This window comes from Xiphophorus maculatus, chromosome 21, assembly GCF_002775205.1.
Source record: "Xiphophorus maculatus strain JP 163 A chromosome 21, X_maculatus-5.0-male, whole genome shotgun sequence".
NCBI lineage: Eukaryota > Metazoa > Chordata > Actinopteri > Cyprinodontiformes > Poeciliidae > Xiphophorus > Xiphophorus maculatus.
In genome coordinates this window covers 1,248,034-1,275,286 of record NC_036463.1, presented here as the reverse complement: position 1 = coordinate 1,275,286, position 27,253 = coordinate 1,248,034, and the positions used below count along the sequence as shown (strand labels likewise).

Genomic DNA, 27,253 nt, shown 5'->3' with positions numbered 1-27,253 from the left:
AAGATTTTACAGCTCGCTGCGATATTACAGAACCTATGGGCAAGTGCAGCCGAACTATGGGAGCTCCATACCGATAATATTACCAGGACCTTCCGCCCCTCCGAACACTCCAGAGGAATTGGACCCATGGGTGTGGAAGAGGGAAGAAGGGCCCCATGATGTCCTGTGGGATTCTGTTCAAGCCGCCTGGCCATATGACGCTGCTAGAGCATCCCTGTCATGTCCACCATTGAATGCCAACCACTCTCCGGTGGTCTTCCGGGTACATCGGCCTCACGCATACCAACCATCAGCTGAGGAGCTAAGTGCACTCCCAGATGACGCCCGAGAGCAAGCCGTTAACGGTGGGTGGACAGGCCCCTGGGAACTAACCACCTGGGCACATCTAATTTTGGAGGTCATCAATGACTGCACGATACCCATAGTGGATCTGCCGGATGTACCAAGAGAAGATGGGGTGCGCAGCTCGGATATGTATTACTACACCACAGAGGTGGAAGGATGGGGCAGCAATGCGGTGAGACCAAAAGAGAAGTCCTGCCTGTACTGGGTGACAGCGGAATCCCAGTTTCGGGATGGAGTTTTGCAACACCCGGGAGGCGTGGCTCACAGGGCGAGTACGCCCTCTGATCCTAGCACCTCCTGTCATGTCCAGCTGTCAGTGCGCATGATCACCGTCCCCTATAAAGGGATCTACTCAGTCGGAGCAGCCATCAAAGTGGTACCAGACGAGCAGACTCACGCCACCGTGTCCAGTACGGAGCCGGAGCCTCCCAAGAAGAAATCCAAAACTCACGCCTGGCAGAAGCTCGCCTCAGCATTTCCATGGAGAAAGACAAACCAAGACTGATGGACGCACCGGAAGGAGGAAAACGAGTCGTCGAGTCTGCAGGTCAGCAAAAAACCAAAAAACGAAAGGGGAGACAGTGTTTTGTGACTAGATTGTTCAAAGTGGGGGTTGGAGTCTCATCGGGACTATCAGACAGAGGCCCGTTTTTAAAACTCCCTACCACCTCCATTCTACTAGATATGCCAAGAGAAGATTTCACTGTTTCCAATCCGCTCACTGAGGCCTATTTTCTTAAGTATCTCATATATCTCCGACCCACCAATTTCCAAAACGTAAAAGAGGTGGGGGAAAGTGAAGAATACACGACGCCCCCGGCCATGAAGCCACATTTATTTATCCCTACCGCACCGCCCGCTTGGAAAGGAAGAGGATCCGACAACACGGTTAATGTTGCATCAATCTCCCCTATGTGCCCAAGATCTCTACCGTGGACTTTTAATACAGTGTATTTCAGGTTACAGGGGATCGAGCTACGGATTAGGTGGGGTCCCCATTATCTTGAACCACTGCAAGGACTGTATTGTGAAATTTCACTCAATGACATGGTCATTTGGACCACTTCACGAAGTATGGCGAGAACTATAGTAAAGAGGGAAATAAATCCAGAATGTTATATATTTAATAACACCAGGCTTCCATTGAAATTGGAAATAGACAGGGTCTACCCCAATCCACCACACCAGAGGATTTTTACTCCGTCAACCTGGGGGTACCGCACTAGACTAACTCTGCATGGACAATCATTGTACACCTATATCTCAGTACCTGCCCCAATAGGGTACAAACACGAATCCTGGCAAGACCAGGCGCTGAAAAATGGAACCGCCCCAGGCCCATTCCCTAGGCCGGACTACTGGAGGGTGTTCCACTGGAAGTGGGTGTGGAGGGGGTTGGAGCCTGATTTACCCTACCCCTCTCCCATATATACAGCCCTGCAGCAGAGAAGGGCCACCAGACGGGTTGGAAAGAACCCTGCCAACCAAGGCCACCTCAACTCTTTGAGAAAAATCTGTACAGCGCCTGATACAGCGGATCCCAGAGAGGCACTAATCTGGCCAGGATGGATGCTATCGGCATGAGGCGCCGACCTACAGACCCGGAGTTGCTGGATGTTACATCGGAATCAGACAGCTCTACTGACACCGACGACGACTCGGAAATCTCTAACGAACCCTTGCTACGGAAAACGACTACGATAACCAGAAAAACCCTATGCCTGAAAGGGCTGCTAACGCTTCTTGCCCTGCTGTTTGCTGCTGCTGTTCTTGCTACTATCTTCTACTTCATCGGAGTTGGACCGTGGTATCTTACGCATACAAGGGTCACCTATGGACATTCTAAGTACGCTAACTTCAATTGTTGGAATACAAGCACCACGGCTATTTTTGTACCATGGAATAACGAAACATCTGTCCAGAACCGAACCGGGTTGTTCGCCAAAGACAACGGGAAAAAGTACGTGGAGCGCCGAGCCTTCGGATTGAACGACTCCACTCTGGACGACCTTCTGAATCGCACCTGGGAGATCTACAACTATGACTTCCTCGAGACTGGAGTGCTCTGCTGGATACGGGTTCTGCAAAACAAAGAACGACGGACCGTCAGATGCAACTGGATTCACCCGGACCGAGGTATGCCAGAATGGCATTGCAACATGGCTTGTCGATCGCTGCTATTGATGCCAAGTCAAGGGTACTGGGATACCGAAGTAGTATACCCAGCCCCACACAGGTCCTCAGGCTGTCGGGCCTGGCTTCCACGAGGGGAGTTTTGGGGAGACATCCACCTGAACTGCAGAAAGGATGACATCATCCCTACAGCACCAACGGGCAACTGGACCTATCGAAATGCCTCCCGAGGTAATCTTCCAGTCAATACAACGATGCTGCCTACATCAGCCAATTTGACCAACATGACGGCTTTCCTGATCAGACAAGGACCTAGACGGTTTATGTATGATGAGGAGCAAAAGCACTGTTATAGACACCACTTTAGTTGGTTGAATCCTTGCCTCTGGAATAAGTTTGTGCAATGTGCAGGACGGAATTATATAGTTACAGCCATAGAAGAATACTGGGCTGATTTGTGGCACTCTACACGCACAATCCGTACAGAGGTTGAAACCTGGCTGAACAACTCATTCCCATGGACATACATAGCCAAAGACCAGACGTTCTTTATGGGAGACTTCCCGGAGGGAACGGTTCGCTCTCATACTGGTTTGGAGGAGCTACACATTGCCAATTTGCGTACACAACCCCTTCCAACTCCTGATGACCTTCTGAAAGTTCCTAAAAATGACTTTGCAAAAATTGACAAATGTGTCGCCAAAAGAATTTTTGAGAGCCTTAATGACACCTGTTGGAGGAAAACCCACTCATCGCCACGTTGTGACCTCTGGCAAACGGGGAACGCTCTTCACTCCACCTGGAGGTACAACTGCCCTGATCCTGAAAAAGCACCTACTGCCAAATGGGCTTTGCGAGCCTGGTACGAGGATTACACTCGAAATTGGGACTACGAGTGGTGGGGACTCCAACAAGATGAGTTTGAAGCTTGGGTAACACCATGCCTCACGGAATCAACAAACTACTGGGTCAAGTACCAGTACATCGCCACGGTTTATTCGAAAGACCGCATGATATGGCCTGGAGTTTTTTGGAGACCTGACAGTTATGTCAACCCAAGACCTTGGCGCATGACCTGTAGAAACACGACAAGACGGGTCCTCGAATGCACGATCAGTTTGGCCAGGAGACCCTGCCAAACCGTTCGAGGTTGGGAAAGCTACTGCGAGGAACATTATGCAGAGGAGTATGACACTCACTCTTCTGAGGTTACTTGGCGGAAAATCAATGGCACATGGCGGAGGGCCATAGTGAGCGGACGGACATGCACCGACGCAATCCTAGGATATCATCTTCAGAAGCGCAAGAGCATTCTTGGACTACCCGTTCCGTTCATTCCAAATCCCCTTATAGCCATCGCCGAAGGACATGCTTTTCGGAAAAGTCTGTGTGAAGGGAACATCGACTCAGGGTTTGACTGGGTAGGACCCAACCTGTTGTATTCCAATCTCACCTGCTCCACCACTATGGAGCATTGGCAGCAATGTGGAGAAGGCTCTAATAGACATGACTGTTTCTGGTATGAGACTATGGGAGCAACTTTGGTGGCCGTCGCCACCGAGGTTGTGGAAGAAATTGCTCATGTGGTGGAAGAAGGCCTCAACATTGTTGAACAGTGGCTGCTAGACGCTTTGAGCGTGCTATGGCCATATCTCTTAGGACTCCTGGGCGTCGCCGTAGCAATACTCATCGGCAAAATCGTCTTGGAGGCGTGGCTGAAAGCACTTTGTCGTTGCAAAAAGAGGAACTACCAGCCCCTCCCCCCTAAGGAGGAGCCTACTCCTGCATAAGAGAGAGCTGCCGTGTGCCTGCGACCCATTCAACCTTCATCGCAGCTGCCGACAGGATCTGATCCAGAGCGACCATCATCTCACATCATGGAAAACAACTCTTCGACCAACTCATCAAATCCCAACTCACTTTTTGCACCGATTCAAGTGAGTACCATTGAGCACTTAGGGATTACCCTGGCCTGGGTAGTCTTCTGCCACACCGGTCCTTGGCCCAAGGGACATCCTATGAGGATCTTCGTCGCGCTACAAGGATATGCCAAGCTTATCCTCCGTCCAATCATTCTCCACAGATGGGGGTTGGCTTCGTCCCTCTTTGCCTGTTACTTGATGGGCCGTACTCGCATCAATTGGCGCAGGGGCGTTGTGGTCTGCCTGTGGCTCATCACCGACACCGCAGCCCTGATACTGGAATTGGTCCTGGGGGGCGCACAAGCTACACGAGCCGCCCCATTTAAGATTCTCACAGCCATTCTAGAAGGGCTTTTCGCAGTATCTATCCTCATCTACTTAGCGCGCCAGGCCTTGGCTATCAAGGGTCGAGGACGGCGAATTTGGATGCAAAAGTGGGTAATTCTGGCTCTTTGGGCAACGGTTTGGGGGATCCTGGTGGTCCTCTACTGGCTTCATGAAACCTCGGACCTCGCCATTGTTGTATGGCTGATGACCTACGCGGCAATATTCCATGATTCAGCTCATGTCTATGATCGAGGTGAACCGGCACCAGATCATGACATTTCGGCTCCTGTGATTAATTCACCTTGGCTCGCAAAACAAGCTGGCACACGGGCTTAAAACCAGCCTACTCTCTCAGCTTTCGCTTTAGCATTTTCGTCATTGTAAGTACATGTAGTTAATCAATAACCACTAATCATGAAGTTACCTGGGTTACTGTTTCTCCTCAGGCATCAACCTGCTGTGTGGGATGTGGGATCACCGCAGAATCCTATGGATTCATTTGGGTGGCATCGTCCGCCCGCTGGTGTCACAAATGCGTGAGCAGCCATTTTAATGATGTAACGGCAATTCTCTGCGCTACAGGGCTGGAGGATTTGCCCTACATAGCGGATTCCACATCTAGATCCCTGGAACGGGTGCACAAAATCGTGTGGACCTCTGCATTTGGCCTAGCCGACGACGACTTCCCAGCATATCCATTGTATACGGGGCTACGGCTGCCCGTAATTCATAAGTTGTGGGAACACCAACTTACTCGGCAATGCCTCCCAACTTTACATCTGTTGGATGGCCGAATTGTGGCGGTGGGCGATTATCTTCCGCCTACACGTCCCGTGTCTCCGGATTTGTTTATCGACGTCGGATGCCAAGCCAGCAGTGCGACTAACGAGAGAGGTACCCAAACTGAGAACCTCAGTTCATCTCCCCAAGCATGCCAGAATGAGGATACCCTTTCCCCTTCATCTCCATCACCAAGTGATATGGATTTCCAGAATCTGCTGGCAGAGTTGGACGACTACTGCAACAATCCATCAACGCTGCCCGACTTCGGCATGGACTTGCCTTCGCCTCTGCCGCCTCCGCTGGAACGTTCCACCCTTTCCGTCTCAGGTGACTCTACACTTGACAACGATTTGGGCGCAGAACGTTGGCTTTCTCCGCCATCCAATCTGTCGGAGTATGCGGTTGTGGATTCCTGGACACCTTCATTGTCTCCGGTTACCTGCTATGAGCGGGACATCCTCACTATCACTTGTGATGATGGACTTGATCTCTTTTGACTTTGGACTCTGTGTTTTCTGCGAAGCACCGTCCGATCTCATGGAGGGGGTGTCAAGAAAACTGGCATGGGGTGTGAGATCTTTCCGGGTGCATGCAGAAAAGGTGCATAGAGGCCTGAGAGAAAATAAGTAATCTTGTAGTTTGATTAAAAGCTAATTAAATTGAATATGAAGGAATAGTAAAATGAATACAAGTAATCACATAATAACCTTCTGAAATGTATTATCTGAAATGTGATCTGTAATGATTTCTGTAATGAATTAACTGTGGAAAGATTATGGTTGATGAATTATAATAAGTAAGAGATGTGATTGATTGTTAACTAAGGATCAAACTTGTGATGATGTGAAGTTGTAATCATTTGAAATTAATTCAAACAGGTTTAACAACAGATTTAATGTGTTTAATGAGCTATAATACATAATAGTGGGTTATAGAAAAAGAGAGGAATACAGCACAGTCCTGAAACAGGAAATGTCGCAAGCAGTTCTGAACAGATGGTCAGAGCGCACAGGATGGTTGGAGTGTTGAGTTTGGCTGAAGCAACGGAGAAAGGGGAAGTACGGGACTTTCCACCATGGTCAGCAGAAATAGATTGGGCAATGTGAGGACTTTTTCATGAGAAACAGCAGATGTGGAGAAAGTCACGTAGGCCAAACCTCCCCATACACACACATGGTGGAGAGATGCATAAAAAGGGGCTGAGAAGAGGAACCAGTTGTTCCCAGTCCGACGGCGCAGAAGGAGAGACAACTTGCTGAAGCAGATTGAGCCACGGACCGCACTTCAGAACCACGGGAGAGTTCGGACTTCACACCGCCAAGGAAGGACTGGGTTCCATCGCCCCATCCCTGGTTCTTCATTCGATCGTCGGTCTCGTCTCAGCCCAGCAATTACAAACTCTGCAACAAGACTTGGAGGAAGGACAAAGCTCCCTCAGGGATGAGGAACTGGGTTTTGCCAAAGGATTCGGACCCGTTCTGCTTTGTTTCTTTTCTAAAGAGGGTTTTTTCCACACAAGGCAAAGACCTCAACCAAGGATGCTAGAAATTCCTGTTGCCAAAGATCCACCATCGTCTGGGTATGAGTTGAATCTGCTCATTGAAATTCCATCTCAGAACTTGCGACTTTAGTCAGGGAAAAGAGGACAGGGTAGTATGATTGTACATGTAAATTTTATTACACTGTTTTTGAATTATTTACGATTGATTATTGATTTGTATGTCGCATATCCCTGCTTAAGCTTGCTTAATAAATTTATACTATAAAATTCTAAAGAGGTTGGTGGACATTGGAATTAATAGAGTCATTTAATCTTCGTTCAGTTCTTTTAATTAAGGGAAAACTAATGTACATGATTCCAGTAAATAGGAGGCTTCATAATTTCCTTTGGTGAGAATAAATAATGACCCTGGGACTTACATCTAAGTCACTAAACATAATCTAGCCGGTTCCAAGTGCAAGTTATGATTTAGAAAGTGGGCTACCGTTAACAGAAGTGGTTATTGGAATTATGCAGCTGTGAGGGCTACTCAGCTGATTGTTTCTTAACTGTAAAGGGTCATAACTTCTGGATTGGAGGTAGTTAGAGCTAGACGAATCACTTTCGCCACCAGTTTAAATAGATTATCTCTTATAGAGTACTTTTAGGGTAATACCCAGGTCTCAGAGATTTTCCGGACCTGTTAGACAGAGAACTGGTCAGTAGGCAGCCCTGGGTAGTAGTGAGGAGTGGGCGGGGCTGACTATTGCAGGATAACCTTCAAGGTTAAAAATCAGAACCCACCTTCAATCTGTTGGTTTAAAATGCTCTGACTAAGGCAGGAGTCTGGTAGCGATCAGGGATCCTGATCTAAACCTCGACAACCACATCAAAGGCACAATATTATCATCTAAAAAATATTGCCAAATTTGTTCATGCCTTTGTTTTTAGCAAACTTAATTATTGCAGCACTATTTTCACATTTTTTGGGATTACCCAAAAAATCCACAAGGCAGTTTCAGCTTCTTCAGAATGCCTTACAAAAACAAAAAGAGGTCAGCATGTCAGTCCGCTTCTGAGGTCCTTGCACTGATTTCCTGTTACTCAAAGAATAAAATCTCATTAATGGCTTATAAAGTACCTACTAATAAAAGCCCAGATTACATCGCTGATCTTCTCCAAAGCTTAAAAACCACGAAGACCTTTAAGATTATCTGAATCAAACCTACTCATTCTGAGAATGAATTGAAGCATCTTCCAGTTTTTATGCACCAAAAATCTGGAATAAGCTCATTTAACTTCTTTGTATAAGCATTTAAAATTGTCTCTGGCTGGAGGTGCTATATAAATAAAGTTGCTTTGCCTTCACCTGGACATGGAGAGAGGATGCACCTGCAAACCCACCAAGACCTGGACATCCACCTAGTCTGACAGGAGAGAAGCAGCTAGAAGGCCCATGGTGACTCTTGAGGAGCTGCAGAGATTGTTCCCCAGGCATTTCACAAATCTGGCCTTTATAAAATAGTGGCAAGAAAAAAGGCACTGCTGAAATAAAGGGTAAAGAGGTCCAAATTTCTGATTTCTGATTGAGACAAGCCATGAAAGAGACGTGAGAGGGAGGGCACATTGGTCAGATGACAGTCAACATGAACGTTTAGACCTTCAGGCAAAACACTAGTCAAACAGAGTGATGGCAGTATCATGCTGGAGAGGCAAAAAGCTCAAGCAGTTTTTCAGAGATGAAAAGGCAAACAAATTAAGATGTTGATGCTGAAGACTGGTAGAGATGTACAAAATATAAAAAAATAATGTATCATCGTCTTTACACTTCAAAATTCTGTACGATTTTTCATTAGTCACTCAGCAGTGTGATGAGGGATTTAACCGCCAACCACATTTCACAGCTGAAGACATGACTGGATGATTTTGAAGTGCTAGAATAAATTCAAAAACTGTTAAAAATAAAATAAAATAAACAAATCTCCAACATATCAGTTCCACAGTCTTTGTTAAACAAATACATTTCTCTAATATTTTCTCAAGTCATTTTTGGCAACTAAGTTTCAGCCAATGCAGACCAAATGTTTACTAAAAGAGGAGGAATTTGGAGCTGCTCTTCATAGGAGAATTTGAGCTGGAAAGACCTGTTCAATGTTTCACACCACAGCATCTCAATCACATTTAAGTCCAGAGTTTGATTAGACCACTCCAAAATCTTCATTTTAGTTTTTATGAGCCATTCAGGGAAAGACTTGCAGGTTCTCAGTGTTGTCCTTTGTAACCCTTTCCAGACTGATGGATGTCAGAAACTTTGTTTTTCATGTGATTTTCTACAGATTGGGGATTGACTTTTAGCCCACTTCATGCAGTCAGGAAGGTACTGTTGAGGGGACTCGTCAATTCTTGATCTTGACATGGAGAGTCTGGGTGGTTTGGATATATGAAATCATCATTTGAAAACAGATTTTTGGATTTTCTCATGTTATCCTTGATGGTTATCAATATTTGTTTGACAACCAGAAACAATTTTTTTTCACTCATTCCAACATTTTGAACTCTTTTCTCTGTGGTTCTTATGTTGCCTCCTTACGTAGACGGAATAAAAACCCTTCCAGACGCCAGTCTCTTATTAGATACTTCATGGTCATATCTCTCAGGTCCATAACATTAAATCATTCACAGGCCTTTAGGTTGAAGTGATCCTCACCAGTACTCATAGGACAGTTTATGGCTTTAAGCCATTAAAGCTACCTTTGCACTAAAATCTATTTTTATACATACAGTGGAGGAAATAAGTACAGTATTTGATCCCCCACTGATTTTGAAAGTTTGTGCTCTGACAAATAATATAACAGTCTATGATTTTTATGGTAGCTTAATTTTAACAGTGAGAGGCAGACTATCAAAAAGGAAATTTAGAAAATTAAGTAATATTTAAATAAAAAATAATTTTATTTTCCAGTCTTTTTTATTTCCTTTATTTATTTACATGTTTCCAGTCAAGAATAAATGCAAATAGATTCTCCTCACAACCCTTTAGTGTAAATGAAGTCCTTCAAAACTGAAACCTCAGTGGTCTGCATTTTGCTTAATCATACTATCCTGCTTTATTATTTGCTGAGCAAGTGTGTCCTACATAGACACTGCCCTGATTTACACACTCGTCCTTCAGAGATGGCTCTTCATTCTTCTGGCCGTTTCCCCTGACAGCTCTGAGGTTCCACATTTGTAATGGTGCATTCACACCAAACACGTTTTCAGCATCAGGCGCATCTGGTTTATGTTCAAAGACTATGTGGAGATGCATCAAGTGCCTTTGCGGTGCATTTCAAGAGTCTAGTGCGGCGTGATTTGAACCGTTTGGAGTGTTTTAGGTCGACAAGTTGAGACATATAGACTTTGAATGTAAACCAGACGCTCAAAATATATTTGGTGTGATCCACCAAAAGGGCACATGCGTCGAACTTGAAGCATCAGATGGGTTTTTGACGCGTTTGGTGTGAACACACCATTAAACACCAAAGCTTGTTTTGAAAATCAATTTCTTATCAACATAGCAGCAGGGAAGACATGCATAGAACAGGGAAGCTGTCTAAAATAAATTTAGCCCCCAAAATGTTCAATCTACTCTAGATTTATACATTGAACTGATGTCATGTTTACATTAGTCACTCATTTACACAGAAAGCTTGTTTGGTTAGCAAGCCTGCTAACATGGTTAACAGCTTGCTGTCTGCAACAATAATAATCAACTGCAAACACTGACTGCAAAACAGTAATCATCTGGTTTTTCCAGCAATGCTGCAGGAACACATGGCAGACGAATGACTCCAGAGTTACTTAAAGGTTGTCTTATTCTGCTTTGATCTCAGCTCCTTTCTGACTGGCTGTCATTAAATGGAATAAGCCAGCTGCATGTAAAATATTCACTGTTCATTACTCAAACACCAAGTCTTTTTCAGTCAAGTCATATTTTCAAATCATCAGTCAAATAATATTTTGATTTTCCTGTTCAGTCAGCACAAACAATATTTCAGGCTATTATTCTGCTGCTTAAGTTCTTGACCAAACTTCAACCAAGTGCTTCCTTTCTGCCTAGATTAGTTGACCCTTCACTCAAGATCATGGACTTGTACCCTCTACTCATTATCTCTTTCTGGAGGGCTTGGTGACATTAGCTGTTGAACAACAAGGCAGAGTGTATTCCATGTAAAATAAAGAAGTGGGACTAAGTGGGAAATCTAATCTATCTAATCCAAAGGTGGGATTAGAGATTGGGCTTTAGCTCCAACCTCCCCCCATCCTTCTAAGTGCCATCACTTAACTCCGTTAAACACACTAGAACTAATGAAGAACTTCAACATGGTGTCCTTATGGATATTAGAATTTTAAAGTGTGAGATAGGAACAAAGAACAAGCTATTGCTGCTGATATTTGAAATATTGAAGGTATTAATAAAATGTGTGTTTTTGAACTGCTGAACTCTTCCTAATGACAACTGGAACCAAGCCGGTCATTCAGGTCTGAAACCTTGTAGTTATAAATTTTCATAAAAAGCACATAAGACAGTCCTCTACCTTAGCTTGCACTTAGCAATATTTTATCTTTCACAGTATTTCTCTGGAAAGGAAAACATCTTTAACTCAGCTGCTCAGAGTGACAGTCACCCCTGATCACATTTAGTGTTTTTTTAACTGAACCTGAGGGGGAAGAATTAAAGTGAGCTGCTGCCCTCTCCTGGCAGAGATGGAGAATCCAGGACTAAAATACACTGCAGCATTTTTTTGTCACTGAAAACAGCAAGAAATGATCAGGACTGCATCTAATTTATTGCTGTATATTTTGCATGCTGTACTGTTGACCGCTGTGTCTGGCATACTGTTGTTTAGTTCCTCCCTGTCCGATCTGGGAACAGTTGTCGACAAATTCACACACACACACACCCCCACGCACAAACACACACAATGTATCCAACACACACACGCCAACAATGGCTGAAGATTATACAAACACAACCCTGGACTACATTTCTCTTTTATTCCTCCATTTCAAATCTTTTCTTAGCAGCAGATTACTTCCAGGAGAAATGCCTGTTTACCTAGAGAAGATGAATGCTAAACAAACAGCTTGTTTTACCAATCAACATGTGCACATGAATTTAACAATTACTTCCTTTTAAAAACCACTGATTCCTCTTCAACACCTCTGAGGTAACAGAGCTGCTCTAAAGAACCAACTAGCCAAAGTTGTTGAGGTCTGAAGACAAACATCATAAAGAGATGAAGGGCAGTAAGTCAAACTCACCTTCTCATAATAATCGACGTTCTTGGCAGCGGTGGAGATGAAAGCAGATTTGAGGTCAGCTCTCATGCTGGTTCTCCAGCGGGACCAGTCTCCTCGTAAAGCATTGTTAGCCTGTTCCACTCGGTCTGCCAGGTCATCCACCTCCTCCTGCAGCTGCCACACATAGAAAAACCTCATCACTGATGAGTTCGAGGAAGCAAAGCTGAGTCTGGATTGCGCTGATCGGCCAGAGAGTTCAGAGAAATCTGGCTCTTCACACTGATCTGGTACACTTTAAATGGACCAAAGTTGGTTTCCCCCAGGCGTGAAAACACTCAAGTGACGGAGCAGCAAAGCAAGAAGAAAAATGAAGGCGCAACGTTTCAAACTCGCTGCAACACAAAAGTGATGGAAAATACAAATAAGAGATTAACACAGATGTTGGCTTTTCTTTGCATTGGATTTCAATATTCAGCGGCAGTTCGATGGAGCAGTGAGGAATGAGTCTATTGTCAATGCAGCGGAGAGAATCGAAAGCCTCCTTAGACACTTCGGAGCCCAACGCAGTCCCAACGCAGCTAACGCCACTGATGCTGCTCTCCAGTCAGGTGTTTATGTTTTATCTTTGCGTGAATCTATGTGCTTTGATTGTTTCTCATTTTGCTGTTGTTGCACCAGAGTTTCCCCCATTGTGAGATAATAAAACTTGCTTATATGATATTCTATTATTGTAAAATTGCTAGATATGAGTTCTCTAATTAAATGGTTATAAACTATTAATTGTAGAGGACATAAAATCCCTGCTGTTTCAAAATTAGAAATGTCACATCACAAAGCCAGCGTTGTATGAGCTCTTAACATTCAAAATCAATCCCCAATCATTTTAGCAAATGGCAGTTCAAAGTGTTTACATCATAAATAGAAAAGAATAAGAAGTTCTAACAATTTGAGAAACCAGTAAAACTACATTTTGTCGAGTGCCATTGTCAAAATCATCAATACACGTCAAATATGTTGGTCAATGTTTCATAAATAAGGTTCAAAAGCAATTCTGAAGAAGTGGGTTTTAGTCTAGATTTAAAGGAAGTCAGTGTTTCAGCTGTTTTCCAGTTTTCTGGAAGTTTGTTCCAGATGTGTGGCGCATAGAAGCTGAATGCTGCTTCTTCATGTTTGGTTCTGATTCTGTTGATGCAGAGCAGAACCAGAACCAGAAGACCTGAGAGGTCTGGAAGGTTGATACAACAGCAGATCTGTAATGTATTGCGGTGCTAAGCTGTTCAGTGATTTATAAACTAACAACAGTATTTTAAGGACTTTAAATATGGGGTGATGTGCTCTATCTTCCTGGTTTTAGAGAGAACTCCAGCAGCAGCTTTCTGGATCCGCTGATCAGATTTTCTAGACCTGTGAAGACATTGTTGCAGTAATCAATGCGACTAAAGATAAACGCATGGGTGATTTTCTCTAGATGTTGCTGAGACATTAGTCCTCTAATCCTGGAGATGTTCTTCAGGTGATAGAAGGCCGACTTTGTAACTGTCTTTATGTGGCTCTGAATGTTCAGGTCAGAGTCTATCAACTCACCCAGAATGGTACTAAAGTTGTAATAACAGCACAAACATGCACAAAAAAATGCAGCAAGCAGGACTTCCATGTTTATTTTTTTCAGGTTTGTGTTTTGCCAACTCTCTGTCCAATGGGAGCATTGATCATCACTTTTGTGGCTTTGTTTACAAATTATAGTCTGCTTGGAAAAAAAGTTGGACCAAACAGAAAAGCTTGAATTCCAGATTCCCCTGATCACAAGATTTTGAACCAGCAAACAACGACTAAGCAAAGAACCTCATTCAGAATGAGGTAAAAAGTGAGCTGAACGCTCATTCAATCTATACTGAGATCCTCCAGGGAACAATAACTGAAGGTGTCCAAGTGACACTTCACTTCTTATTACAGTGGATCAGCTGAAGGCCAACACTGGCTTACATGCATTAGGGGCCTGAGGACTGAATTAGAGCTGCTCCACTCTTACCAGCCACACACACCTTCTAGAGTGGGCTGAGGTGTGGGCGGCAGGGTTTCACACTGAACTTCTAATTAAAATCTAGCAGATGGATTTAATGTTCGCTGTCGGAGAGGAGAGACACACCTGCACATCTACACAAGTAGACGTCCACCAGTCTGAGCATGCAGACTGGTGGAAACGGCCCAGTTGTAGCCTTGGTGGTGACTGTCACTGTTTTACAGAACATCAGCAGCTCCATTTCCTACTGGACAAATGAGTGGCAGCCAGGCTTACTGAGATAATCCTCTGTGGGAGCTCTTGTCCCTCCACAATATGGACTGAGGTTGGTCCAGAGGGAGAGAGCTCACTCCATTTTTTTCTTTATGAAATGTAACTGCAGAGAAGTACAACATAGGAGAGCTATTCATGTTGATGTGTGTATGATGAATAAAGAGGGGAATCTGACAAAGAAATGCTTACCATTTCTTTGTCAGTTGTTTTTGAGGCCAGGGCCTCATTCTTTGCTTCGAACTCAGCCTGGATGTTGTCTCTCCGTCTCATCACAGCCTGGAAGAAACACAAACATTTATTGGACTTGAATGTTGACCCAAAGAAAGCCACCTAGTGGCTAACTAGTGTAAGCAAAAGTGTAACCATTGGAAAATATTTTGAAACCCAATTCAAATCAAATTTATTTATCAAGCACACTTCAAACTGGAGTAAGTAACTTTTACAAAAATGATTTTTACATATTCATTTAAACTATTACCATGTCCTGACAGCATAACATGAGACAGATGATCTGTGAACAGATCAGTCTCCTCTCAGTACTACAAGACAACCAAACGACCAATCAGAGACAGGGGAGGGTCTTGGAGCAATCTAGTTAACTCAAACTTGTAAGAATTGGTTGTATAAAATTATGACCGTATGATGACCTTAGGTAAGAATAACACGGTAAGGGGGCATGTCAGATGAAGCCTCGCTTTGATGCTAATGTATTCTGGCTGAAAACCATGTGACCGAAAACAAACCATGCCTCGCATTACATTGGGTATGTCACTACTTCATTTTGCGTGTCGGTTTTCAAAATAAAAGCACAATGAGCCTTGCTGTTTTGTGGGTTGTCGGTCATTAGGTTGTGCAGCAGCAGAGATAGTAGGATCTGAGGAGACTATTTGTCATCCGTAGTATCTGAAGTGAAGTCAACGATAAGGAGAGAAACCTCTCCCATCTAGGAAGGAAAACCCATCTGGGAAGGAAGAAAATAAGGTTCTATTTAAATAAAAATTATTAACTTTCATAACTTTATAGAGATTTTTTAAAAAAAATTTGTTTGATCAATAAAGAAACATTAATCTTACACATCAGAAACAGCCTGAAAGTAATTGGAAGTTTCAAATTCTCTAACTATCAGAACCAGAACTCCCAGAAAAATAAAGTTAGAAAAAATGTTTCAGGAAGTCACAAAAACCATGTCTGCCCCAACAAGCAAAACTGAAACAAATATATCTTTATTGTTAAATCAGTTAATGACATAAAAGAAAACACAATCTTAGCTGACGATCAAGAACAGGATTACTTTGAGTATAAATCATGACAAAGTTAAATTGGGTTCAATAGACCTCACATGGGTTTGATAAAACATTATTGTTGCACATTCAGACACTACTATTTTCTATTATTTTTTGAAGTATGGCTTATTTGAGTGACAAAACTGTCACAGTTTTAGGGAATAGGTGCACACCAAGAGCACCAACTGCCATCAAACCACCAAAAAGCTGCAACACACATGCTGCTGATTGGCCAAGAGGCCCTGAGATCAGGTGCAACCTGAAAGGGAGAAGCATGCATGCAGAAACCACTGCATGCAGCAAGAACTCTAAAATGTTATTTAACATTTTAAATAAGCAAGTTAGAGTTGAGTCTGGGCAGAGATCAATTAAGCAAGGCTAAAACAATTTAAAGATTATTCCTTTGTTTTTGAATTGTTGATGCTTAAACTGTTTCCAGCTGAAGCAGTCTAGAGCAAGCCAGAGCTGAGGCCATCAGTGATTCAAATTTGATTGCAGTCAGTGGTTTGAGCACTTCTCTTCTATTCTATTCTCACCTTCAGGGTGTCGGCACAGAGGACATACTCGTGCAGGGTGGGGACAAGGACCTCGGACAGGTATTGGATCTGCTCCTCTGTCTCCTTACTGCACTTCTCCACACAGCTACCAACACCCTTCAGTGGTTCTGCCAGCAGTTCCTCTGACTCCGCCCACTGGAAGTAGGTAGGACCATACTGCTTCAGCTCATCCATGTATTCTAAAAGCACAAAGAACAGAGAGAAGCTTAAGTCTATGGAACAGTCACAAAATGTCACCAAAATCACTCTGTCCCTCTAAAATCTTTTAGAAAGTCAAAAGTGTATTGGATCGTATTGAACTGTGTCGTTTGCCGAATATTGTGATACATATCGTATTGTGAGATTATTATATCGCTACAGGCCTAATTTGGAACACAAAAGAAATTGAAAGATTTTGCTTCACCCAGATTTTGCATTTTTATTTCTTGTAAATGCACATTGAGTGTTGAATGTATGGACTGGAAAATAAAACTGTCGAATAAAGTATTCTGCTCGTGGATTTCAAGATTGATCAAAATGGCACAAAAAGAAATGTCATTTTGGACATGTTTATTTATGAGGATATACAGGTGTTGTCCAAGTGTGCCATTTGGAATCTCCATTTGGAGTCTCCAAATGTCACACTTGGACAACATCTGCTATACAAACTTCTAATCACTGCAACGCCTCAGTGCTTCAACATACAGTCACGAGTCTTATAATTATATATTATGAGTAATATATATTATAAGCTACCCCCCTTTCTCCCCAGTCCACCGCCCCACCTTCTGCACCCCCGCCCCTAATTTCCCCACCCCGTGCTCTAACGGTACGCTAACCCCGCCCCCCAACCACCTTCTCTCATTCTTCTTTGACTCTCCACACCCCTTCATACCCCCACAGACCTCTAGCAGTACAGTAACCCACCTTCTCCTTCTCCCCCCCGCAATCTAACACCCTCGACCCCCCGACCCCCCCCTCATGCACGCTCTGACGGTGCGCTAAACCCCTCACCTCTGTCCACCCCCACCTCACCCTGTCGCACACTCTTACGGTACGCTCTACCCCCCTGGCTCTGACTGTAACAGCAGAGGACTAAAAATTTCCGGTATTCTCAAATCCAAAACTTTGCAGCACTCTTACGGCCATAATTATCCACTCCAGTGAGTTGTGTTGAAGTTCTGTTGAAGAAATACATCCAGTTTTGACACGTTCTGACAACGTGTATCTGTAAACACCATTGCGCATGAGCCTGAGTTTCCCCTCAGCATGACGCAGCAAAGGCGCACAGATTGTGCATGGTTACGCATGCAGCTAGTGGATTCATGTCAAAACAAATGCAAAGGTGCCATGTATCCTTGTGACAGAAGCATGTGTTGGCTACACATCTGTGGCTTTAGATTTAGTCTCCGAGTTGGCCAGTCAGAAATATTCCAGAAAGAATACAGGCATGTCAAAACGAGCTCAAGTCACTCTCTGGAAATTATTGGCTCGTGAAAAGCCATTTCATAACATTATTGGTCGACTGCGGTGTCAATCAAAAGGGCTCTAGGCTGCCCAATAAAAGTGTCATAACAGACATTGGCAGAGTTTAAAGAGGAGAAAAAGGCAGAGAATTCAGACAAACTAGATTGGTCCCATTATTGGGACAAAACTGTCTTAAATTCATTAACAGTAGCCAGAAAATCCTAATTAACAGGAAAAAATGTTTTGGTCTGTGTGGCAATAATCTATGTTTGTCTTAGACACAAAAGATTAACTTTCAATAATATTCTCATTTATTGGATATGACTAATTGATTTATCAAATTTGTTTCGTTCACTTTGATGGTTCTGGATACATGTAGCATTAATACTGGAACAAACTTATCATGGTCTCAACTTGCTAAATGACATCTATAAAACTGAAGTAAACAAGACTTTTGTGATTACGTCTAGCTTGTTGCTGTCTCTCACATATGTGATGCTTTTAGTGAAAAATAAGTCAGAATTAATGCATGAAGCATGAAGATGAAGAAAAACAGAAAAAGGACATTCATGAAGGTACGGGAAGAGAAATACTTTCTATGACAACTGCTTTAAAGCTGGAGTCATACCTCTATGTTCCTTTGTGATCCTGTGGGTGACTTTGTCCACAGAGCACATATTGTTGCTAAAGTCGTCCACATACTCCTGCATGATGGCAAACTCCTCCAGCTTGCTCCTGAGCCCTCGCACAGAGTTGGCCATGGCTCTCATGGTCTCGCTCATCCTGCTCAGAAAGCCTGGACCTAGTTTCCTGTGAGGGGCCAGCTCCTGCACCATACACACATCAAGACTTTTAAAGAGACGGAATCATAAAGAGTTTTTTATACACTTCTCCTCCGAGCTTATTCAGATCAGGAAACTAATTCCATCCCCTTTCCAGACTATGAAGGAACCTGAAGTATTTTTTAAAAAACAACTCAGATTTCTATAATACTTTAATGCAACTAATGATCTCATTAAGCTTTTACTTGATTTAATATTTCATGGCTTAGATCTTATTTAATGGACAGGTTCTTCTCAGTTATGGTAATAATGCATCCTCATCTGGTGCTCCTCTGTCATGTGGGGTGCCACACGTTTGCATTGTTGGTCCCTTTATCTGCTGCCACTCATAGTGATAATAACTCAGCATCATTTGTCTTTCCACTGTTAAAACCAGAAGTCAGGACTTCCTCTGATCTACATCAGAGGTTAAATCAAATCAAGTACAGACTGAATCTATCTAGTTTGGTGACAACCACCAATGATTTCAGAGCTCTGAATATTCAGTTTAGAACCACAGCAACAAATCTAGGGTGGGATTGTTGAGAAGGATTTAAAATTGAACAAACTTCTTTGTCCTTTATGACCATTATTGCAAGGAGGATAATTCTTCTTAAATGGAAATCACCACAACCTCCTTTTTTCATACTTTGGTTGAGGGATATTGTTTATTTTCTTAAACTTGAAAAAATTAGGATGTCACTACGGGGTTCCTCTGACAAATTTGCAGAAATCTGGCAGCCATTGCTACGATTGGTTGGTCAAGTTAATTTCCATTCTGTCCCAGTCTAGTCCTTTGTGTATGTATTTGTCTGCTCATCCTGTGTCCTTTTTCTTGGATTTTCCTTTTCTTATGGTTCCATATTTACTTTCCTGGGCACAAACTGTACTTTCTTTAGGTGTGGCACAATGCATCTTAATTTTTATTTATTTCAAAACATTTTTTTTTCTTGTGTGTGTCCTTGTTCTTATGGCTTTTTCTTATTGCCTGGGAGTGATTGGAGGTCGTTTTGTTGTGTTTTTTTTTGTTTTGTTTTTTATAACTTAAGGGAATTGTATGGTTTGTTTTATATGTATCACATTGTAAATGCATGGCTATTCAATTCCTGTTAAAAACCAAATAAAGTTTGAAAAAAAAAAAAATTGAACAAACAAGCTGATTTAGCAACCTAGATCATTTAATCACCTAGATCGTTTAAAATTAATGTCAGAGTTTTTAAGCTATTGATCTTGAGAAGCTTTGAGAAGATGCTTTTCTCACCTGTAGACTATGATGCTGTCCCTTAACAGGCTTCAGTTGGTCCAAAATGTGGTTTTATCCTCTCTCTGCCGGCTGCCTGGTCGTTTTAGAATAGCTTTGAAATGTTTCTTCTTCATTTTTAAAGCTCTAATGGTTTGGCCCCAGCTGGTATGCCTGACATCACTGTCTCATGTTTTTCTAAATGTTCCAAGAACTAAAACTTTGGGTAGACCACAGCAGTCAGACTAACCAGCTTCCACTGGATCTACACCAGGCCACAGTACTGGACCTTTAAATCAAAGCTCAGGACCTTTTCATTTTTGAAAAGCTTTTCATAATTATGTGACATTTCATTTCAGATTTCTAACTTTCACTCTTTCTTTGCACTAGAGTCGTTTTTTTTAAGCTCTTTAGCTGTGTGGTTCCCTGGCTGTTATATGAATGAATAAATTCGTCCCCACCCTTCCCAGTGTGCGTGTATGTCTATGAGAGAAACCTCATCAGTGAGGAAGACTTTGAAGTGGTGGCTGCAGGACAGGATGGGGTGCTCGGTGATCCGGTTGAGGAAGCGGTGTAGCGCTTTCCTCCTGGTCTCTATGAAGTCGTCATTGAAGCGCTCCACCATGCTCTTCATCACAAACTTCTCTGGGAGAGGCTGCAAATACGCCAACATAGAAACTTAAATCTAACCCTAGAAACCAATGTGATGAGGGTGATGAGGATGAAGCATTTGTGGGCAGCAGCTCATGTAGCGTAGCACAAAGCTCTCAGGGGATCACCGTGTTTTCTGTCATGTCTGACATGTGGGGCTGGATCTCAGTGCAGCGCTTAACAGGCTCTGTGTTGGCCTTCACTGCCAAGATAAATGGCCTGCCTAAAGAGCTTCAACTAGTGGATATCTGTCATATCTGCCAAACACTGACCTGGCTGCTCTGACTGAAAGGATGTGACTGACCCAGTTCTCCTACAGCAGTGTCCAGAGCCTGTAACGAGCTCAGAATTGGTTGCAGAATCTGAGGACTTTCATTCTCTCTCAGCAAAACTCATCAAATTTACAAAGCATAAATGCTTGAAATATTTAACTCCATATGTAATTAATCTATATGTTTCACTTTCTGTTGTTGGGGACAAAACATGTTGATATTCAAACTGAGTTCCAGTTGCTAAGACTACAAACTGTGACTCAGTCCAACTGCTCACTGGTTTCTCCTGAGGGTCAAAAGTACTGTTGCAATGACACAGAGCATCTTCTGACTAACATGCTCAGGTAACCCCACAGTGTTGTGATCAAACACTGAGGAGGAACCTGCTGCATCCATGACACATGCATATTCTCAGATATCCATTCAATAAGACAAAAGCTGTCACTTCAGATCCAAATCATTTAAATATGCACAGATTTATGGTGAGGAAAGAAGCCATTATGAAATTAGGAAGAAAGAGCAACAACAAAAGAAGGTAGCGGGTCTGTCTCAGAGAACTAACAGAAACCTGAGCATTTCCTATCGATGAGGCTGAAAAGTTGATGCTGTGATACATACATGGACGATCAGAGTTGGGTAGTTCTCCTCCAATCTGCTTTTGAGCCACAGGAAGTCCTGGTAGCGTCGCCGTACTTCATACTCGCTGGAGTCGAACTCGCTGCGGGTGGTCTGGAGAATAGATCCAGATGAGAACTTCCATCATGAAGCTTTACTTCTGTGCTCCACCTCAAACTGGGACTTTAATGTGTTCATTTTGATTCAAAACATACAGTAAAAAGTCTTCACCATTCTGCTGGTAACTGTTCATATTTCTGACTGAAATCTGCTTTGTTACACTGCAAATGTTTGTGGAAATCAATTTCAGTCTTAGTCAGAACAGCCCCCCCCAACTAGATCCAGCTCAATTCAACAATACTTAAGGTATTCCAAAAAGAAACATTTAATGTTGTCATGATTGATGTTATCCTAGTATCTTCACAGATACATCACTTGAATGCTGATGTGGAGAGGAAGGATCTAAAGAAGCAGTCAGCTTGCAAGTAATCTGAAGAGGCCTTGGTTTGAACATCATTCTCTGAATCCATACGCTGAATCCAGAAAATATCACAATGTCAGATTATTTACACAGAGGTTTTGCTGGTAATTAAAGATCCGCTAACACTGAATTTTCTCACTGCATGTTGCTAAACTTAAAATACTGTTATACATGTTGACCTATGTCCTGTCTGTCTCTGTGTTGATCTGTAATGGACTGCCAACCTGTCCAGGGTGACCCCGCCTCTCATCCGTCGACTGCTGGCAATAGGCACCAGCAAACCTCAAGACCCCACTAGGGATAAGCATGTTGGTAGATGGATGGATGAATGAATGGAACAAAGCCAGAAAAGGAAGGAAGGAAAACTAGATTCAGTTCAATTCAACAATACTTAATTTGTCCCAAAAGAGAAGACGGGCAAAAAGGAAGGAAGGCCATTAGAGGACTATTGTCCCAGGATTAGGGGACTGAGACAGAGGCTGAACATTTAAGTCTCTCACTTAAAGAAACATTTCATTTGAACATTTAAATGGATTCAGATTAAATATTTACATTTAATCTGAACCTGTTCACCTGAACCTGTTCATATTGATTGTTTTACAATCAATATGTTACTTTGTGACTGGACAGATTTAGCAACTCACCCTGGTTACAACTCTGTATGTAATGAAGGTCTCGATAGCAGAAATGTGGCTCTCTGGGTTGTCAACGGTAACAAAGATGTCTTTATTAATGGCACCTTGCTGCTCCTCTTCATTCTCTTCATCCAGTCGGAACTGGTTGACCATGGAGTCAGGAGAGTTGGGCATGGGGTTGCCCTCCGCCAGGGACGTGTTCTGGATCAACAGACAGTATGGCTGCTGTTAGCTTAGAACAATGCTTTCATCAGGGAGGGCTGATCCAGACAAATGTTTAAAACAACCTGAATGTTTAACCATGCTTAATAGGTGGAACAATGCACACCTTCTGAAGAAGAAAACAATAAGACGATAAAATGACCCTCTATGCATCCAGTCCTCACAACATTGCACTGTCTCCTGGTAACTGAGCTGACAGGGGCAGAGCAGCAGCGCTGCAGCAACACGTTAGAAACTGAAGTGTTTACAGCTTCCACACAGGTTCTCTCATTAAAATCACTCTGTTTATGCATATATCAGTGAACCATGCTTTGCTGCCTGTAGGTCTGCTCAGAACCCGCTGAGGTCAGCAGGAAAACTCAGACATCTGCAGCAAACAGAGGTCTCACTCTGAGCCTTTATTTAACTGACAACATTAAGTCAATTCAAGATAATTCCTGAACTTTACTCTGACCATGAGATCTTTTTAAAGAACTGGTTGTTATGGTTACAGACTGAGGGAAGAAGGGAGCAGCCATCCATTTAGGAGGAAGAAATTAAAGATATACAACAGTAGATCGTTAATGTATTGTGGTGCTAAGCCATTCAGTGATTTATAGATTAACAAGAGAATTTTTAAGTCTATTCTCTGAGCTACAGTGAGTCAGAGAATGGCTTCCTGTAGCTATTCTACAGGGGTGATGTGCTCCATCTTTCTGGTTTTAGAGAGAACTCCAGCAGCAGCGTTCTGGATCAGCTGATCAGATTTTTTAGACAGACCTGTAAAGACACTGTTGCAGAAGCAATGCGACTAAAGATAAACACATGGATGAGTTTCTCTAGCTGCTGCTGAGACATTAGTCCTCTAATCCTGGAAATGTTCTTCAGGTGATAGAAGGTCGACTTTGTAAATAAAATGTCTTTATGTGGCTCTGAAGGTTCAGGTCAGAGTTCATCACCACGCCCAGATTTCAGCCTGATCTCTGGTTTCTAGCTGTAATAAGTGAAGCTCTACGTTGACTTCAGATCAGTGTCTCTCAAACTGTCGTCCCTGGACCACTAGTGGGCTGCGAGCGCCGCCTAGTGGTCAGCAAGCTCATGAAAGTAAACCATTTATTTGCCATGACTTGAGCTCAAAGTGTGATGCATACAGTTATCTTACCAAATGATTGTGTTTAAAAATAATAATGAATAAGTGGCATAAACCAAGACACTCAAAGGAAAAGCTGCAGATAGAGGTTGAAAGAAAATAACTCTAGAATTACTTATATAATCAGAGGAAGCCAAGTTACACCTGCTGGGAGTATTCTGTCAAGCAATCACAACCGATTTGATTCTTTTGAACAGGTCTATGGTAGGACTCAAGTCTCAGTAAGTGAGAACTGTTCTTTGTTTTTTATGACTTTGCTTGCTTATGATGCTCTGCTCACACCCCAACAGCTATTGTTATTTTTACTTAATAAAACATGATTAAATTAAATACAATAACTAAATAAATGGGTGTATATCTTTTTAGATTTAATGGTGCAGAAGAGGATTTTTGTTTCTGCCAAAGCAACTCAAAAGTAAATTTTTCTTTAATTGTGCTTCTAAATTACAAACAGGCCTAAACGTTATTAATACATAGAACTTTTGCAATAAAGAACAACTTCTTTTTTTATTTCTGTGTGTTTGACATGATTAGAAAGCTTAAAAACCACAATTTCACAAAATAACTCCAAAATACCCCAAGAAGAATTACTAATGACAATAAGTGCATTAAGAGACTAACATTTTCATTTCAGGTTGTATATATTAACATGTTGTGTCAAGTTACACGGCCTGTGAGTGTTTGTTGAATGGGTTAACAAATTGACCTTTCTCAGGTCCTCAGCCTGAAAAAGTTTGAGAAACACTGCTCTAGATCGTTCTCTTTTTTTTATCTCCAGAGATAATAACTTCAGTTTTGTTTTGGTTCTGCTGGAGAAAGTTATGGCACTTCCACACATTTATCTGTTCTAAGCATCTGTTCCATTCTTTTATGGGTTCAGAATCACCTGGTGATTCTGAACCCATAGGGTTGATTCTAACCCCTGCTTCTGCAACAGTGTCTTTCAGTGACCACCAGGTTCATCTACAAATTGATGATGTAGAGCTTTGCATCATCTGCATAGTTATGGTAGCTAATATTACTTAATGTTATAACCTGAGCTTGTGAGAGCATATAGATATTGAATTAAAGGGGTCCTAGGATTGAGCCTTGGGGAACCCCACATGTGACTTTTGTCCACTTTGATGAGAAGTTTCTTATTGAAACAGATAAATCCCTGTTCTTTATGTAAGATTCAAACCAAATGAGTACTGGACCGGAGAGTCTGACCCAACTCTCCAGTCGCTTCAGTAATGATCAACACTGAGGTCCAACAGTTCTTCTACAGTCTGTATATATGTGGATGTCATTGAACAGTCTCAGTTCTATGGTAACCACGGAAATCGCACTGAAAGACATCAAAGCGTTTGTCATCATTAGGAAGTTATTTAACTGTTGAAACAGCTTTTTCAATAATTTTGCTGATGAATGGATGGTTGGAGATCAGCCTGTAATTCTGCAGTGGTGATTTGTCCAGATTGTTCTTTTTTAATTAGTGGTTTGATAAGCTTAATTTATTTTTTCTTCTAAGCTTGCATAGTTGAAATTGAGTCATTTTTTCTGTATTTATTGTGTTTTGGCATAGCACTGGTACTGGATTTAGTATGGATGTGCAGATTAATCCTATAATTTTTTACATTTTCTCTGCAAAGAAGTTTGCAAATTCACTGAAGGACGTGTTAGAGTGGAGTTCAGGTGGAACAGTCAGAGGTGGGATTGTGAGCCTATTAACTGTTGCAGATAAAGCTTGAGCATTGCTAATGTTTTTATTCATGATTTCCACAAAGAATGTTTCCCTTGCATGTTGTAGGTTCTACTAGTGAACTAGTTATTTAGCTAATTTTGCAATGATTGGTTCGGACCAATGATTAGCGATCAAATCAATCTGTTGTTTACCATAATTGATTAAATATATTAGACACAATGAACTCCCAACATCATTGATATTAACACTAACAGGGGCAGTATTGTGTGTTTTCCAAGCACATAGTGCTATAAAATGGCACTATCAAGTGCTATAAAATGTTAACTATGTTAACTTAATTTGTTAACATAGTTAACTGTATTAAAAGCATCATAACAACTTCAGTTGTTATAAAAATGCTGCATCTCAAATATGACTTAAAGAAATTTGACTACGTAGTTTAACGCCTTGAAATTGTTCCTCTGTTTAAAAACTCCACCTTCAGGAAGTCTGAAGGTGTAATGACTGCCTTGGAAGACTAAAGGATTTCTCAGAATCAAGGAAACACTCCAGGTAGGTGTTTGGTAAGGAAATAAAATTATAACTTGATGTAAAGCTCAAAAAAGTTGATTTTACATAATACTATCTCTTTAGAGTGTGGAGCATTTTTTTGTCATATTTATATTCATATATAATGTCAGATACATTTCATTACAAAGAGAGTTAGGCCCAAAATTAGCTTACAGCCAGAATATGTTTACATGTTGCCCTAATCAAGTCTGCAGATCAGGGACCTATGCTTTGATGATCTGGATAAATGAGGATAAGGTTTCAAATTCCTTCGGTTTCCTGTTGGATTCAAAATTAACATTCCTATCAAAGAATCAGTCAGAGCACAGGAAATAAAAAAAATGTCAGGTGAGAACTCGGTGTTGGCCAGGACATCGATCGGTGCATTCTCTACCTGAAATTCTAGGTTTTACTTTTACTCAGGCGAAAATAAGGTCAGCTTCACACTTCAAAACCTACAGAAATTAATTTCAGCAAAATTTCTTTAAACAGACAAAAAAGTCCCTTAAAAAAATAAAGTAGTTTGAAAACAGCAGCAGTTTTATAAAAGACTGTATATGGCGTTAGGAACAACAAGAAGTCTAGTACAACAGGCAGCTGACGAAAGACTCGGTTCTGTTCAACTCTTCCTGGTGTCAGCGGAAAGCCACTCAGTCGGTCAGTCCACAACACCAGAAACCCAGAGCAAAGCAAAACTGACTCGAGGCCAACTTTATTTTACCTTACTGAACACCTCCAGGTCTTCCTCCTCATCAAGGTCCAACATGTGTCCTGAAATGTCCGCCGGGACCTTAGCTCCACTCATTACAATGCCCAACTTTTTAAATGAAATGACTTCAATAGGAAGAATAGAGAAAAACTTCCATTCCAACTTTTGAGCGGCTCCAAATCATTCAGCCACAGCTACCGAAACCACTTCCACTGAGCGTTTTCAAAATAAAAGCATGATAACGACTTTGGCCATAGTTTATTTATAATTCGTCAATTAACAATACTTGTCTCACAGCATATTATGAGACCTACAGATGTAGGTTACTGAGATATAAAACGGGAGCAATCAGTCTTTAAGACAGATTCAAAATCAGGTACAGTCAATCTTGTT

The 27,253-nt window shown here is 42.1% G+C and overlaps 1 protein-coding gene across 2 annotated transcripts in view; it reads right to left on the bottom strand.

The window, feature by feature from the left end:
• snx7 (sorting nexin 7) overlaps positions 1–27,053 on the bottom strand; it is a 38,705-nt gene extending 11,652 nt beyond the window's left edge. The window contains exons 1-8 of one of the 2 annotated variants that reach the window (XM_023326343.1): positions 26,873–27,053; positions 22,577–22,768; positions 21,455–21,565; positions 20,410–20,568; positions 18,481–18,679; positions 16,386–16,585; positions 14,756–14,842; positions 12,295–12,447 (exon numbers count right to left, since the gene is read on the bottom strand). In XM_023326343.1, coding sequence (XP_023182111.1) covers positions 12,295–12,447; positions 14,756–14,842; positions 16,386–16,585; positions 18,481–18,679; positions 20,410–20,568; positions 21,455–21,565; positions 22,577–22,768; positions 26,873–26,956 — 1,185 coding nt within the window. In that variant the 5' untranslated portion in view covers positions 26,957–27,053. Of the gene's footprint in view, positions 1–12,186; positions 12,448–14,755; positions 14,843–16,385; positions 16,586–18,480; positions 18,680–20,409; positions 20,569–21,454; positions 21,566–22,576; positions 22,769–26,872 lie in introns of those variants that run through there. The other variant, XM_005816080.3, reaches the window with a different exon arrangement.
• Between the last annotated feature and the right edge of the window lie 200 nt (positions 27,054–27,253).